Source organism: Taurulus bubalis, assembly GCF_910589615.1.
Source record: "Taurulus bubalis genome assembly, chromosome: 20".
NCBI classification, from domain to species: domain Eukaryota; kingdom Metazoa; phylum Chordata; class Actinopteri; order Perciformes; family Cottidae; genus Taurulus; species Taurulus bubalis.
The window spans coordinates 6,182,573-6,198,303 of NC_136608.1; the positions used below are offsets into that span (position 1 = coordinate 6,182,573).

Below are 15,731 nucleotides of genomic sequence, written 5' to 3' on the forward strand. Positions count from 1 at the left end.
CATCTGTTTGCATATTACCAGGAGAGGTCACATTGCAAAACCTCTGCTGCTTTTAGGCCACTCAGTGCACTCATGCATATGTTTCCCTCTGGCACTTCAATGTAAGAGGAAAAGACACTCCTTGTGAACATTTTAGATTTTCTTTTCTTAAATAGAACATTTCCACTTTGAAGATTAACATTTCCTATATGAGACTGGCTGCCAGGACTATAATGTAGGTTTTCAGTATATGCCCTAAATGGCGATATCGATAATTGTAAAAATGGAAAATGATTTGTATGAGGTAGGATTTTCCTTGGTTTTCAAGATGAAAGGAAGATCAGATTACATGACTTGATTACTTTTTTTGCAATGATAAGTGACACAGGATGGAGCAACTGTTGAAGTACAACTGAACTGAAGAATAAGTTTTTAGATGTACAAAATGTTACAATTAACTTGGATGAACTGAACATGAAAACATGTTGTAAGTTGTAAGAGGAAAACACAACCTGTCAATCACAAGGTAGCCCCGCCCTAAAGCATACCTGCTTTATGCTCTATTTTACTCTTAATCAAACCATTATTCTGTATTGAAGAAGACTTGAAACTAGCGATTGACACATAAACATTTGTCCAATGTTTGTTGAAGTAATAAATCAAGTGAGAAGTAGGATCATTTTCTCATGGACTTCTATGCAATCTGACTTTGCAACCAGACGAGTCGCCCCCTGCTGGCCATTAGAAAGAATGCAGGTTTAAGGCACTTCCTCATCGGCTTCACTTTTAAGACCTGGAGGTTGCTGCCTCGGTGAAAGTCGCCCCGCCGCAAGAGAAATCTCTTTATAGTCTGGAAAACGAGATGCTTTAAAGATTTAGGAGAGACATTAGCATTCAGCCTGTTCAGTCTGCAGGAAAGCTGATTTGAATGTAGTGTGCAACCTCCTCATCAGTCTGCCCCCTGCCGTGTGGTATTTTGTCATATTGGCTTCTCGCTGAGTCACTGCATGCTCTACCAGCAGGGGAAGAGCGGTGACTGACACAAAAAACATCTGGTAAAGTAGCATTCCACTTTCACCCCAAACGCATTGTTAAATACTGTACTTGCTACACACAGAGGCTCGCACACACACACTATTCAAAATGGAAATCCATTTTTTGTTTTTTAACACAATTCAAACTGTATGTATATGTTAGAAAAATTTACTCGACACCTAGAGGTAAAATCATAGATCAGGACATTTATTCTTCGAAGAAGGAACAGAGTCAGAATCACAACATGATATGTCAATTGCGTATCCTGGGCTGCTCAATGAATGAGCAGAGAGTTACCTCTTAAATACATTAATGACACAATCACAGAAGCTCTCTTGACGTCTTCAGATTGGCTTGCATCGGCATGGTCATATGATAACAAGGAACACCACGTTCTTCACACAGAGACATGTAGGCATCCACAGTCTCAAGACTATCAGAAGGTCACTGTTAAAGCATACGTATGTTTTAACAGGAGAGGAGGTCAAATGAGAAGCCACAAGCCTTTACACAGTATATGATTAATAATATAACTGTGAAACAGTAGTTGATTAAGAGTAAATAAGTTTTTCTTCTAGTATACATCTGTGTGTATACTATATAAGACACAGATAAATAAATACCAGGAAATGAACTTGGATAGTGAGTAATAGAGAAAGTAAAGGTGAGCAGGTATCTTCAGTAACAGCAAGGTACTTTCCAAACATTACTCAGTAGAGCTGTGCAGCAGCAATGCTGGGTAGAGGTGTGTCTCCTTCCTGAAACCCTTTCTTGCTCAAAAAGAGTTGAACAGAGCAGATCAGATAAACAGATTGGAGGATTAAGGGAGGGGGTACAGTTAGAAATGGCTGCCATTATACATTTAACCACCAATTGAATACTTGTCCCGATGTGTTTTATGTTGGTGAGTAGATCCACCAGTGAAGATAAACTGCTGAAACTTGATTTTGAGTGTGTAGAAATGTTTATTCTGTAGCCAAAGGTTGAGGTAAACTTGACAAGAGGTGGATTGCAGCCATTAAAAAACCTACCAGGCACGATAACGGTGACCTTAAAAGGGTAAGTTTTCCTGAACCTCCAGGACACAGCACGATAAGGTGTAGCTTTAAGGAAGCCTAAGCTCACAGATCACCTGAAGCTCGACCACATGTATCCTTATCATACCTGCCAGAACATTTTGAATTGGCTGTGCGGCGACGCTCTGCTGCTCAAACTATGTCTGTGTGTGTGTGTTAAGTACAGGAATGTGTATTTATTTAGCCAGAAGCCAGAGAGTTGCATCTTTTTGTGTTATCGGCACAGCATAGAAGTGTAGAAGAAAATAGTCTGTACCATGAAAACAAACCTTGCCGTCCACACCTGGCACACACCTGTAATATACAGGACGCAACACAGCACAGAACAATACACAAAACCATCTACCATGCAGTACAAGCTAGAAGGATACATATAGTATGACAATCATATTAAGAGCAGATTAAAAAGTAATACAAATGATATTCTTCCGTGTGTTTTGGGCCCGTTAAGATGTTTGTAAAGTTTAACAAAGCAAATTGTTGTAATTACATACTTTTTAAAATAACCCGTTTTAATTCACAATTTATGATAATGTAATACTCATTTTGATATACAAACATTAGGCAATATAGGCAATTGTACTGTATACATATTTACTGTATATTAAGGTATATAAAACACATATTGTTATATTGAGCAGATTTGAAAAAAAATATTGAAAAGACAAAGTTCGGATGAAATCCATAAACACACATCACTGGTGAAAAACCCAAGGGCCAATAAACTGATGTCTCGCTCACATTCCTGTGCGATTAGTTCAGAGGATGCCGTTGACCTTTTGGAGAGGGTCCTGTGTTCTGCTCTGGATATTAATGTTCTCTACATTTGGAGTTAAACATTCGGGGTGATATTCATTTTGTAGAGCAAGAATCTAATAGAATCCAAACCAACCGTAGAAACACAACGTTTGAAAAGTATTCAGCCAATATCGTCGACAGTAAGGGTTGCACTGGCAACATTTTTGGGAAATCGGCAACCAATTCTTGGCCTGATGGAAACCACTTTTTAACATATAAAACCAGGGACAGCAAACAGCAAAACGTGCACCCAGTGTCTGCAGCTGTATGCGAGAGATACTAAACAGAATCAAGACGGATACTTTCTGAAAGTAGAGATGATGGACACGCTGATGTCGGTGTCACTTGAGTGACCCACAATCCAACCATCAATGCTGAAGGAACAGAATTAATACAAATAAAATGTACAATTAAATATATTATCTTCTATTACTCATGAACCACTTTCAATAACCATTATCAAAGGGTAACGTTGGGCTGGCCGGCAGCGCAGCGTGGTAGCCGTCACTCACAGGTACAGGAAGGCTCAGGCCTTATTTTATTTTGTCTCTTTTTAACGTCCGTCCCTGAAATCACCTTGTTTCTCTGGCTGTCCCATCACACTCGCAGAGTTGAAGTTCCTCTCTCAGACTGCGTGTGTGTGTGTGTGTGTGTGTGTGTGTGTGTGTGTGTGTGCCAGACAGAGATTGTGTGGGAGAGAACGAGGGCATGCATAATTTAGGTTGAAGTCAACGAGCAGAACTGGACCAGAATTCACTCACATCTCTGTCTCTGCTCCGTTGTCCTTGCTGCTGTCCTCTAGAAAAGACTATTTACTGGAAATTGCTCTGATGTAAACCACCTAATGACACAATGTATGATTCAATTTCAAAGAAATGTCTGCTGGGACATTTTTATAAACTTTTCATCAACTAAGAGCAGCCTTGAGCATTTGCTGATAATGTTTTGGGACATTATCTATTTGTGTTTTAAACGTTTACTATATATATATATACTGTTTATGTATACTGTATATACAGTATATCGGCTGGAGAGTTGTCTTAACTAATAGAGGCGCCATGCAGTTCTGAACTATTATTATTGAGATAATGATGTGTGTCCAGAGAGATCAAAGCCATAAAGACCATTAAATATTAGGTGTTGCTCAAATGTATAAGGGTCTCATAAGGATCCTTACTATGACAATATGTCAATAATATCAGTGTCGTAGTAAATTGTATATCATACAAAAAATTTTTATATCCAACAACCCAAAAAAGAGTGAACTTAACAACTAATATCTAACCTGAGATGGCCGCTCCACACCCGTCCCTTTTGGGTTTCCTGTGTTTTGAAAGACCTGATCGTTAAATGTCTCTCTCTCCTCTGGACGGCGAGATGATGAGCTACTGGCTGTTTGACACTATCTGAACACATGACGTGTGTATTGTAGACAGCGAGGCATGTGTGCGTGTGTTTGTGTGTGTGTGTGTGTGTGTGTTTGGCAGCGGCTCAGGATTGCTGTGAAAAAGCCGCGACAGGCCGACAGAGCGCTTAACCACATCCTGTTCCAGCAGGTTAACAAGTCAGGAAGCGTTTTGATGAAGAGAGATGTGGCGCTCTCTCGTGCTGTGGTGTGTGTTGTTGGTCTCTGTCTTGTTTCATGTCTCTTTCGCCTTCTTCATCACTTCTATCTCATTTGTTTTTCCTCTCAGAAAGAAAGTTTGTGTGCAGAACGGCATTCAATCAGGAAGTTCTTTGTGTTTTTAGGTCTCATCGTATCAAGCATGCCTAAAATGTGGGCACAATAAATATGTTCTAATCTGATATCTTACCTCTTGGATGGTGACCTCTGACTTTTTTTGCCACACTAGCGTTGTTGGGCAGTCAGTCCACCAGTTTGGTATAAGTTGAAAATATGTGGGTTGCCATGAAATGTTTCTCAGAGGATGAAACCTCGTTGGCATTGTCGATCCCTTGACTTTTTCTCTACTGCCACCATGAGGCTGACATTTCTGATTTCATGTAGCCTCTCTCAATGACTAATGTATTTACTGCAATTAAATTTGGTCCACACAAAGTACAGTTGATCCAATTGGTCTTTGTCGACTGGTTTAGCGTTTGTAAAATGTCACCCCCTCGCCTACCAGAGTGTCAATGGATCCACCTTGTACAGGGTCACCGCTGAATGGAAGTGATTTCAGGAGCAAAGTCAGGGCGGCACATGTAAAGGATTGTTGATTAATGAATCACCTCTCTGCTTTTGTCTCCTCAGGACCCAGATTAACTTCACTGTGGCCATCGATTTCACAGCTTCCAATGGTAAGCCTCCCAGTAAACACACACACAAACACACACACACACACACACGCACACACACACAGAGACCCGTACAAGGGCACACACATTGATCTGAATGCTTAGGAAGAGTGTTTATTCAAATATATGCAGATGGGATCAAGTGTTTCCTAATGGCCCTCTCTATCACACCTGGCAGCTAAAGCTGAGTGCAGTAACATGCTACGAAGGCTGTGATTAAATACCGTGTTATCCATCTATCCCTCAAATCGGTCCTAGCGGAATCATTAAATGTTTGATGCTGATTTTTTTTTTTTTTTAGGATGGTGGCTAGTAGAGTTGTGCAGTTTATTAAAACGCAGCTGGAGTAGCGAGTCAGAAAATGTTTCATATTAATATTACATTAAAGTAATTAGCAGCCAATTTGGCTCCATCAGTGATGTGATGCATTGGTTGTGTTGCCGTACAAACAGAACACCCAGATAACTATTTGTTGGTTGGTTGCTATATTGAACCACTGAACAACAAGCATTGGAAAAACATAATTTAAAAGTTCAAGTGGCTTTTTAAATAGTAATAGTGGTTCCTATAAAGCGCCATGACGCCCACACAGCTGCTGGTAATTCATGTCGTTTCCACCCCAGATGGGTAACTAATCTCCTGGTGAGGTTTTTTTCTGTTGGGTAAAATGCATAGAAACAGAATAGGAGTAAATCCATCCAGCATAATGGAACCATGAAGCCAGCTGTTATGCATATTCTCACTAACATTTCAGAAAACCATTTTACATAAGGCATAAGTTGGTGTCACATTTTTACCCAAAAAGTGAAACTTGTGTACTCACATAACACAGACACTTAAATTACAAGACAATGAGTGACACTAAGCCTTATAAACCATTTTCAAAGAATGGCTGAAGCGTCACCTCTTCCATTGTCCCACAGAGTATCATCTGTGTGTGTGTGTGTGTGTGTGTTCCCTTTGTCACAAACAGGGAACCCAGCCCAGCCCACATCTCTCCACTACATGAGTCCATACCAGCTGAATGCCTACGCAATGGCCCTGAAGGCAGTCGGAGAAATCATCCAGGATTACGACAGCGATAAGATGTTTCCAGCTCTGGGCTTCGGAGCCAAGCTGCCACCCGATGGACGGATCTCCCACGAGTTTGCCTTGGTACGAACCAGAGGGGCTGGGACCAGGGTGGAGGGCAGGGAGTAGAACGTGGAGATGTTGACTGCGTCGGGTTTTTAAACCACCCGTCTGACACGATGAAAATGTGACGTTACAACCCTGGAGATACTTCTTATGCAACAAACAAGAGGGCTTTTGCAGCAGCTCATTTTTCATCAGAAGTATCATCTGTAAACATCAGGTTTTAATGTCATCCAGCAGAATTGAACAGCAATTTACACAAACTCTTAACATGCTAATATCATAAAAACACAACACCGGAATCCCTACCAAAAAGAGCGTCATTGACTCCCTACTAGTGTTAGTTTTAGTGTCACACAGGCATGCATGAAGAAAATTATATTCCTTACAGAACATCTGATATGCATATCCATATAAAGCATTTTTAGTTTCACTTGATTTTTTGGGGGATTTTTTTGATTGAGCTTTCTGCACACATGGCAAAGTTAGTTCATGAAATATAGAACATGGCAAAGCGTCTGAGGCAGAAAAAAATAGATAAATAAGAAGACTAGACCTTGGGCATGTTCTCACACAAACATAAATAACTAAAATGAAACAAAAGATAATAAAAACATGAATATTAAAAAACATAAATACAGTAAGTAAATCAAATGAAATGAAGCACACTGTTTAGTGAAAATAAAATATTAGTGGCAGTAATAGTTGAAGTTTAAGTAGAACTGCAGTAAAGAGGACCATAGATAACAGTGAGGGTCCCTTTTTCTTTCTCTGCTTTGGAAACAGTGTTCGGAGTGATCACTGAGGAAATCTAGCAGGTCCTGTGAAAGGATTTCAGAGATCCTTTCAGTGAGAAATCTTAACGTTTACAGTTAAAAGCATTGTACGACTTCCACATAAGTCTCCACATCTGAGAATTATAATGTATTGCTGTTTTCATGGCACGACATTGGAATATATAAATCATCCTCAAATCAGTTTGCTCCATCAGTTTCTCCTCGATGCTTCTGAAATGAATCCTGCAGGTTAGCGATGGTTTCCTCTCCTCTCCTCATGTAGAACGGGAACCCTCAGAACCCGTACTGCACAGGCATCGACGGTGTGATGGAGGCCTACTACCAGAGTCTGAAGTCAGTCCAGCTCTACGGACCCACCAACTTCTCCCCCGTCATCAACCACGTTGCCAGGTGACATGTCGCACTTTATATACAGGAGTTAATGGGAACATTGTTTCATAAAATGTCATAATTTATCCAACTTATCTCATCAACATCTACTCCAGTAATTAGTTTGCAATGTTTATTATTTCACACTCATGTTTTACACTTGCTTATTTTCTATCACTGCTTCTAAAATGAAGTGAAATCAGTTAAGTATGCGTGAAAGTACACTGAGTACCTTTCACTTTGGGGTTGACGCTCAGCATGCGTTCTCAGGTTGCCTGTAATCGGCTCCGAGTGTTGCCAGGTAGCGAGCACGAGTTCGAGGGAGAGAGGAGCACTGAGGGCACAAACGGAGAACGTACCTGACAGCTGATTGCATGTTTGTTTGTTTGAGTCTCTGCAGAGACGAGAATATAATGTATGCAGCAGCAAAGCCACGTAAACAAAGTTCTGATATTAAAAAGACTAGACATTAAGGAACTATTCATTTCAGTGTGTGATTAAAGAGATGTACTCAAGTGAAGCCTCTCATCAGGTTACTCTACATAGTGAGAATGTCATTTACTGAAATCTTAATTGCATAGTTACACATGAAGAGGCACTCTGAAGGGAAATGCTGAAACAAGCAGTAATACGGAGGCAGGTTTTTCACCAGAAATACCCTTTACTCTTTTTCCGTTTTTCAATGAAACCCCTGTCATGAACTTTCCTCTTTGTTTTTGTCCTCCAGCATGTTGTTTTTTTGTTTTTATTTTGATGTGCAAACAACCTTTTCTCTTCCGGTAATTGCATCAGACACTTGCCGTTCGCTCTTTAAAGGAACAGTTTTGAGGACTAAGCATACTTTCGGTTTCTTGGTTTTTTATTACCTTCACTTTCAGCCTTTACCTCTGCCTGGCATTTTTGGTTTCTGTGGCTTTGTATTATCTCTTACTAAAGCACTGTCCCTGCTGTTCCCCTCTGCCTTCACTCCTTATGCTAAGCTAAGCTAACATTCTCCTGACTGTAGGAACGGACTCTCTGCAAGAACTATTCCTAATCATCCCTTTTCTCCTTTGTTCTCGCCTCTTTTGATCTCTTCTTCTTTTTTGTTTTGTTCGTTGCCCTTTTTTAATTCTGCCCGACATTTTTGGTTTCTGTGGCTTTGTATTATCTGTTACTGAAGCACTGTCCCTGCTCCATGTAAACACGAGAACACAAAGCACACAAATACAATGGAGCAAACCAGCTGTTTGATTCCATACAGCAAATGAGAAAAATATGTTAATTTCACTGTAAACAGAAACACACATTTTCCAAACCCTTAGCCCAGACTACATCTCAGTAATTGTTTCTACAAAATGTAACTTTAAGAGTTTGATAAGTACCAGACTAATCAGTGCAATTTCCATGAAATCATTCTCCTGAAACCTCTTAAAAACTAGTTGTAGATTCATATTGCATCTTCCTGCAACTTTTGTTGCCTATTTGTCAACTTTGTAGCCAAGCACAGTTCTTTTTTTTGCTGTTGTGGTAATCCCACCTTCACCTCTTCTCTTCTGTTTATTCGACCGACCCACTGCCTTTACTCCCGCATGCTGCTCCTCTCTCTACCTCTCTTCAGGCATTGCTCTATGTATCTGCTATGTTGTGATCACCTTCAGTGTGACACTTCAGTCATCAGCAGTGGGAAGGAGACGGATATAGATCGAACCTCCCAGTGCGCAGAGGTGCAGAAAGCTGAAGCAACTGAAACCATCTTAGTGTGTAAATATTCAGATCACAGAAACAGTCAGATCACGACTCAAATTTAAGGGAAAGGTCATGCTAAACATCGTAGCAGAGGTTGATGGATTGTATTGAGCTGAGGATCTATAAAATCGACTAAAAGAGACATTTGCAGAGAGAAGTACATGACAAATTAAGATCCTCTAAGATCCAGAGTGGGATGTAAGTGACATTCATTCAATGACAAAAATCATTTTCAAAGACTATGTACTGCCTCATTCCCACTCAACTATTTAATTTGAGTACTTCAATTAAAACCACACAGAAGGATGCTTAATCTGCTCGAGGAGTGAATCATCATGGTAAACAAAAGGCACCGGGATGGCAGCGCAGGAATAATTACAAAGATCGGTTTTGTGTGTTTGTGCACGTAGGTATGCAGCTTCAGTGAAGGATGGCTCCCAGTACTTTGTGCTCCTCATCATCACGGATGGCGTCATCTCAGACATGGCCCAGACCAAGGAGTCTATTGTCAACGTAAGTGCGCCCACTGTAGCTGTTGACACCTGACCCTGCACTCAAAAACAAAAGGACAAAAAGGGTTCTCACTTCACAGCCTCTTTGTCGGAGAAACGTACGTTGCATCTATAAATTGCTTTTATAGGAATGATAATGGAAAAATTAAACTTGCAAGCAAGCTGAGAACTGAAGGATTGCTGATCAGGAATTCGGCAGCTTTGCTGAATAAGCTCTAAACAGCACATGCATCACAAGGACTGTTGAGTCTTCATCATTTTGCATCTCATTCACAAGCAATGAATTGTCTCTTATCTGAAGTACTGTTCTCTCAAAGCAGATTTTATACGAAACGATGCAACACAATGAACCTCCTTAAAGATGGAAAGTAACCATTGAAAAGACAGATGACAGAAGTCTGAGTATTACAAACAAAGCAGACGAATGAAGGAAGAGAAAGATGCTGCCATTAAGACAGCTGCCGATTTAGTTTAAACCTACTGAATAGTTTTCTGTTTGTAAACTGTTAGATATAGACGAACTGTGGCTGCTTGTTTGTGTGACATAACTGTCACATCTTCGATATGAATTGGATGTTAGGAAAGGTCTTTTATTTTTATTTTTTATCAGCATAAACTTTCACAATTACTGCCTTAATTATGCCGCAGTGTCGTAATTCATGCACAGATGCTGAGATATAAAACCATGAAAATATGTTATGCAAATACATAGAACTGTCGTGGTGAGAACGTATTACATTTGGGCCAAATGTGTCTCTCAAATCATCCTCATCATTACTTGTTTTGCTCCTGGGAGCAAAAATCTGCGTTTGAATAAAGCTGGAAAACAGCTGTGCCAGTGTTTTTCTAATTAGGCCGTTCGCTGTCAGCTTATAGATGTATCGACTCTGGAATTACTACACGGAGGAAAAAAACACCGACTGTTGAACTTAGAAGCAGATCAAGTAAATCTAGTACAATAGTCTCAGCGTATGCGTAAACACAAGAGGTCATTTAGAGGTTTTGTACTGACGCATAACGTTACTCGTGTTATCAATCCTTCCCTGCAGCGCCAACAGAAATATGATGTGACTGAGGAGCCTTTGCTCCCGTAGTTTTCCCCAGTGTCGGCTGTGCCGGCTTCACTTTTGACAGCATGTTATTCACCCTGCGTCCGTCCTCCCCGTCACTGTCACAGCATGCTCCAGAGGGAAGCCACGGAGCAATGTAGAATGCAAACAAAGTGAACAGCGAATGGCAGCCGTTTCCGTGGAGGCAGCAACCCATCTCGGGCCTTCGAAGGCAGAGAAGGAGCGCAGAGGTTCAGAGGAGGGGGAATGTTAAGGAGGAAAGGAGGCCGAGAGAGGAGAAGGAAACCGAAAGAGGAGAAGGAGGCGGCAGAGACGAGGGGACGATGGTAGACTTGGGGTTTCTCGGCGAAGAATGGACGAGATGTTTTGATGAGATCATCTATTGCTCTGCTGCCTGAAGTCAACCTATTACACACACACACACACACACAGGCCGCGCGCCCTTACTTCCTCATGCCCTCTCTGTATACACATACTGTATGGACCACAGGTGTTAACAAGAACATGACGCAATCTGTGAGAGCTGATGAAGACAAAGGGTGTGTCTACTTTATTTTACTAACGACCCACAAAGGGAGACCAACCGTCGGTTCTCATCCCCAACTCGCCACATGCAGATGCTTTGGTCAGGACCCCTTGGCATCACTTGGTTAGGTTGATGGAAAGATTGTGGTGTGGGTGGGGACGAGAACATGCCGGGTAGACGCGGCATTTTCACAATAGAAGAATGTTTTAATTTTGTTTTTAATGTATCAAATATTCATTGTTCCTCTCCTGCAGGCCTCCTGTCTGCCAATGTCAATCATCATCGTGGGGGTGGGGCCTGCAGAATTTGATGGTAAGTCAACAATAATTTGCGAGTAACATTAATGTGTAATTAAACTTGTTTTTCCACTCTAAACACTGTTTCAGTGTTATCTCTGTTTCGGCGCTGCAGATTGACAGTTAGAAATGATGTGATGCATTTTTATTTTTCTCCTCAGCCATGGTGGAGTTGGACGGTGATGAAATTAGAATCTCATCCAGAGGAAGATTTGCTGAGCGGGACATTGTCCAGGTACACAATACTCTCTTTCAAACCCTTCCTCTCAAACCCGTCTGTTTCATTGTTCTCTGTGGAGTCTAATTGTGAAATCACATTCGAGATTACAAATGAGCTCTGCCTCTTGGCCACCGAGATCCTTCGTCATCACTTTCTTTTCTAATTTTATCCCTTATGATTAATGGTAAATGTGATACTGATTTTGAATAAAAAATCATGGCTGAATTAAACCAACCACATCACTCCAGGGTAACTATTAGGTGTTGGGCCGTTTACAGTTTATCCGCGCTGGAAGACTTCTCCTCTCCAGGTTTGCACCTTAATTAATTTAAGTAAATACATTAATTAGAAGCGCAAAACTAAGATAATACAGGTCTTAAAGCTAGATCAATACAATGTTGTTTATCATGACAATTTAGTGGTGCATAATCCCAAACAAAACTGCAAGCAGCCTGGAGCCCGAGGACAGATGCCCACTTTGCCTAGCCGGTAATCCGGCGTGGCTAAAAATAGCATCGCCATTGGTGTCACTAGTTAACTTAATCGTTCAAAAGTATTAAAACTCAAGAGTATTTATTTGGAAGCGTAGAAGGATTCGTGTGCGAGCCTCGTCCCTGTGCACCAGACCCCAGATGGCAAGACGGACACACAAATGCCCCACACACACACACACACACACACACACACACACACACACACACACAGAGGGATAATGGCGTCCTCCGCAGCATCTGCGAAGAGTCCACCATGTCTCTCTGTATCTTCCTCAGTAAAGTGGATGAACTTAAGACCTTCAGCTTGAACCGGGCCTACAGGGCAGCGAGGGCTCAGCAGTCACACAGAAGGGACTTTCACACTGAGCCGCAAAAACCAAATCAGAGGCCACCTCTGGACTTCGGTTGGGATATGAAACATAGCAGAATGAATGCTGGGATCTAGACTATGATTATCTGTAGTCATTCCTTCAGCCTGTCAATCATTCCTATTCATCCCCTTGTTATTTGTATTTGTATCCTCGTTTTTTTCTGCTGTAAGACAATGAAACGTTTTATCTTTCATACTGGTGTCATTCCCTGGCACCACGGCAAAGAGATGAAATACAAACACTCAGAGTGAGCCGTTTGTTTGTTGTGACACAGCGGAGTCACATTTTTCTTCTCTCTGACCTTTAAACCGCCGCTGTCGCGCCCTCCGCCTGCCCACGTAGGCGAGGGAGGCAACTCGTTAGTTGGCTTTTTAACAAGCTGAAGTACACGTGCACATGTGCAGAAAAGACCTGGAGATGGTGTAAAAACAATGTTTCAGCACTGGAACACACATTACACCCGTTGTGCCTACAGGCTCTCATTATCAGCAGGCTAATTACCCCTAGTGGCACGGCGAGGGTTACATTTGGCAGCAAGGGTTTCCAGCACAAATTGGCTTCTCATATGAACTTGTGACTTGTGACAAACACTCCCCTGTCCGTCCTCATTTAGTTCAGCATCTTTGCCCATGTAAGAGCATAAAGCCGGTGGTTTGTGACACATGTGACTGAAATATGCCGGCATTTATTCCATCACAGCCGGTGGATTTGCAGGGCGAAGGAAGCGGCCGTCCGATGTAAATAATGAGTCGCAGCAGGTCGACCCGACAGTTGAGGAAGTCGACAACACGTGTCCAGGGATTCCTGAGCAAAATGTATTAGTTAGTTAGTTAGTTAGTCTGGATGTGAACACCACTGCAGTGCCTATTTTTGAGGTAAAGTGGCGCTCTAACAATGGATGGTAGGCAGCTCTTTCTCTCATGAAAACTACATGATTATTATTGTGAATACACATACCGCACATCTAATGCAGCTGAATCCCGTTATTACAACTTGGGCCTCGTTTTTATAGTTTTGGCATACTTTATATATTATTTTATGATTATAAAATTCTACTTAATTGCTGAAAACTATGAAAAACTATTACAAAAATAACAAAAGAGCAAAAACAACAAAATTCCTTCCCTAACACTCAATTCATATAAAAGATGTAACAATGATCTCTGCGCAAACAAGCAGCCACAGTCCATCTTGTTTACAGCCAGAATACTATACGAGATGTATAACTCAATTTAAATTTAAATGTAACTAAATCCACAGTTATAAAAAGAAAACCCAAGTTGTCATTATATTGACTTTGTCATGTGGTATTAGTAGGAACGCACTGATCTGTTCTGGGGATCTGGGAAGTAGTGACAAAACTGACTGGTGCCGAATATTATAAATTACAAATTATTCAAATATAATATTAGTTAGATTCCCGACATGTTACTGACAAGTTCTTGCCTTTGCTGTTGTAAAAAAGTAGCAGTGAATAATTAAACCTGCATATTTTCTGCCTAACATTGGCTCCCCTTAATCCCAGACATGTGATGGAGCTAACTAGGTCTTGGTGCGTGGCTGCTGGCTCTGTGCCCGTCTCCTCTCTCCCATCTTAAAGATTGAAGCTGTTCACTTTCACACACCAGCAGCCCCAAACGGCTCCAGCGAGCTCCAATGCCTAATGTTCTCAGTAAAAACATCATATCAGTAATTTGCACATTCTTTGTATCCACAGTTGCTGCTCATCTCAGTGACATTAGGGATCAGATTGCTCTCCAAGTGCTGCAGAAAGTTTTGACATTCAACACCAGAAAATAGGGCGAATCTGCAGCGTCTTAATTAGCAGAGGCTCCCGTCTCTGGAGCAGGAATCTTGCCGTTCACAAGAGCTCCTTCCACTTAAAACAGTGAACAAAGCCACGTGAAACAAAGGGGATAAATTATGTTATATCATTTTAATTAAGCTTTCTGTGCTCCCAAACACCTCACACTCATTCCTCTGCTCTTAATTTTCTTCTTCTAATATCTGTTCTTTGTCTTATTCGCTCCATCTGCTCTTTCGACTCTCCCACCGCCTATCGGCCATCCTCTAAGCCCCGCCCCCTTAGCTACCGTTGCTACGCCGCTTTTCCGTTCTCGCGCAGTGAATGTGCCGTTTACGTCGATACCGATGGCGGGTTTACCACTCAGAACTCAAAGCAATATGTGAAACAACGGGGTCTTGATTCCAGACAGACGTAGACAAAATAACTGATTTTTCCCTCTCAGTTTGTCCCATTCAGGGACTACATCGACCGGACGGGGAACCACATCCTGAGCATGGCCCGGCTTGCAAAAGACGTCCTGGCCGAGATCCCCGACCAGTTCCTCTCCTACATGAGGACCCGCGGGATCAAGCCGTCACCGGCGCCGCCTCCCTACACGCCGCCTCCCTACACGCCGCCAGGGCCACGCCTGCAGACCCAGATATGACGAGGTTGGGAAAAGGGGGTGGGAAAAGGTTTTCGGAGTCAGGGGTCAACTAAACTTTTACGCGCAAAAAGTACTTCCATTTCCCTAAAGCCGCTCTCCATGCCTTGTCGTCGTGGATCACGGTGGTCTTTCTCGTGTTCAGGAAGCTGCATGTCGTGCCAGGAGAGTGTCGCTTTTGAGGCCAGGAAAAGCCAATGAGAGTCTGTTTACTTCCACTGTCGAGCATTCCTGTCACTGTCTGGACATTTTTTCTCGCTGGGAAACCTGGACGGGCCCTGGAGAGAGTTCGGAGAGTCTGAATTCAATCTGGGAGGTGAAGAAGGAATGGAAAAGGAAATGAAGGACAGCTTTGGAAACATTGTGAAGAGAATGTCTCCAGACAAAAACAAAGAAATCACTTGATCTTTAATGAACTTTCTCTGTAAATATCTGGACATAAGTCACTTATTCTCTCTCTCTCTCTCTCTCTCTCTCTCTCTCTCTCTCTCTCTCTCTAACTTACTCATTGTTTACAGTAAACACTAACATGGATTTTTAATGTTGATACTTTTATATACACATTGTTTCAATATGAA

The 15,731-nt window shown here is 41.8% G+C and overlaps 1 protein-coding gene across 1 annotated transcript in view; it reads left to right on the forward strand.

Annotated features, from left to right (window-relative positions):
- LOC306752457 (copine-8) overlaps nucleotides 1-15,156 on the forward strand; it is a gene marked incomplete at both ends in the record, with an annotated part of 69,488 nt that extends 54,332 nt beyond the window's left edge. Inside the window, 7 exons of the mRNA XM_079236218.1 lie at nucleotides 5,143-5,189; nucleotides 6,160-6,341; nucleotides 7,380-7,507; nucleotides 9,625-9,727; nucleotides 11,577-11,634; nucleotides 11,780-11,853; nucleotides 14,953-15,156. Coding sequence (XP_079092344.1) covers nucleotides 5,143-5,189; nucleotides 6,160-6,341; nucleotides 7,380-7,507; nucleotides 9,625-9,727; nucleotides 11,577-11,634; nucleotides 11,780-11,853; nucleotides 14,953-15,156 — 796 coding nt within the window. The remainder of the gene's footprint in view (nucleotides 1-5,142; nucleotides 5,190-6,159; nucleotides 6,342-7,379; nucleotides 7,508-9,624; nucleotides 9,728-11,576; nucleotides 11,635-11,779; nucleotides 11,854-14,952) is intronic.
- Nucleotides 15,157-15,731: the final 575 nt, after the last annotated feature.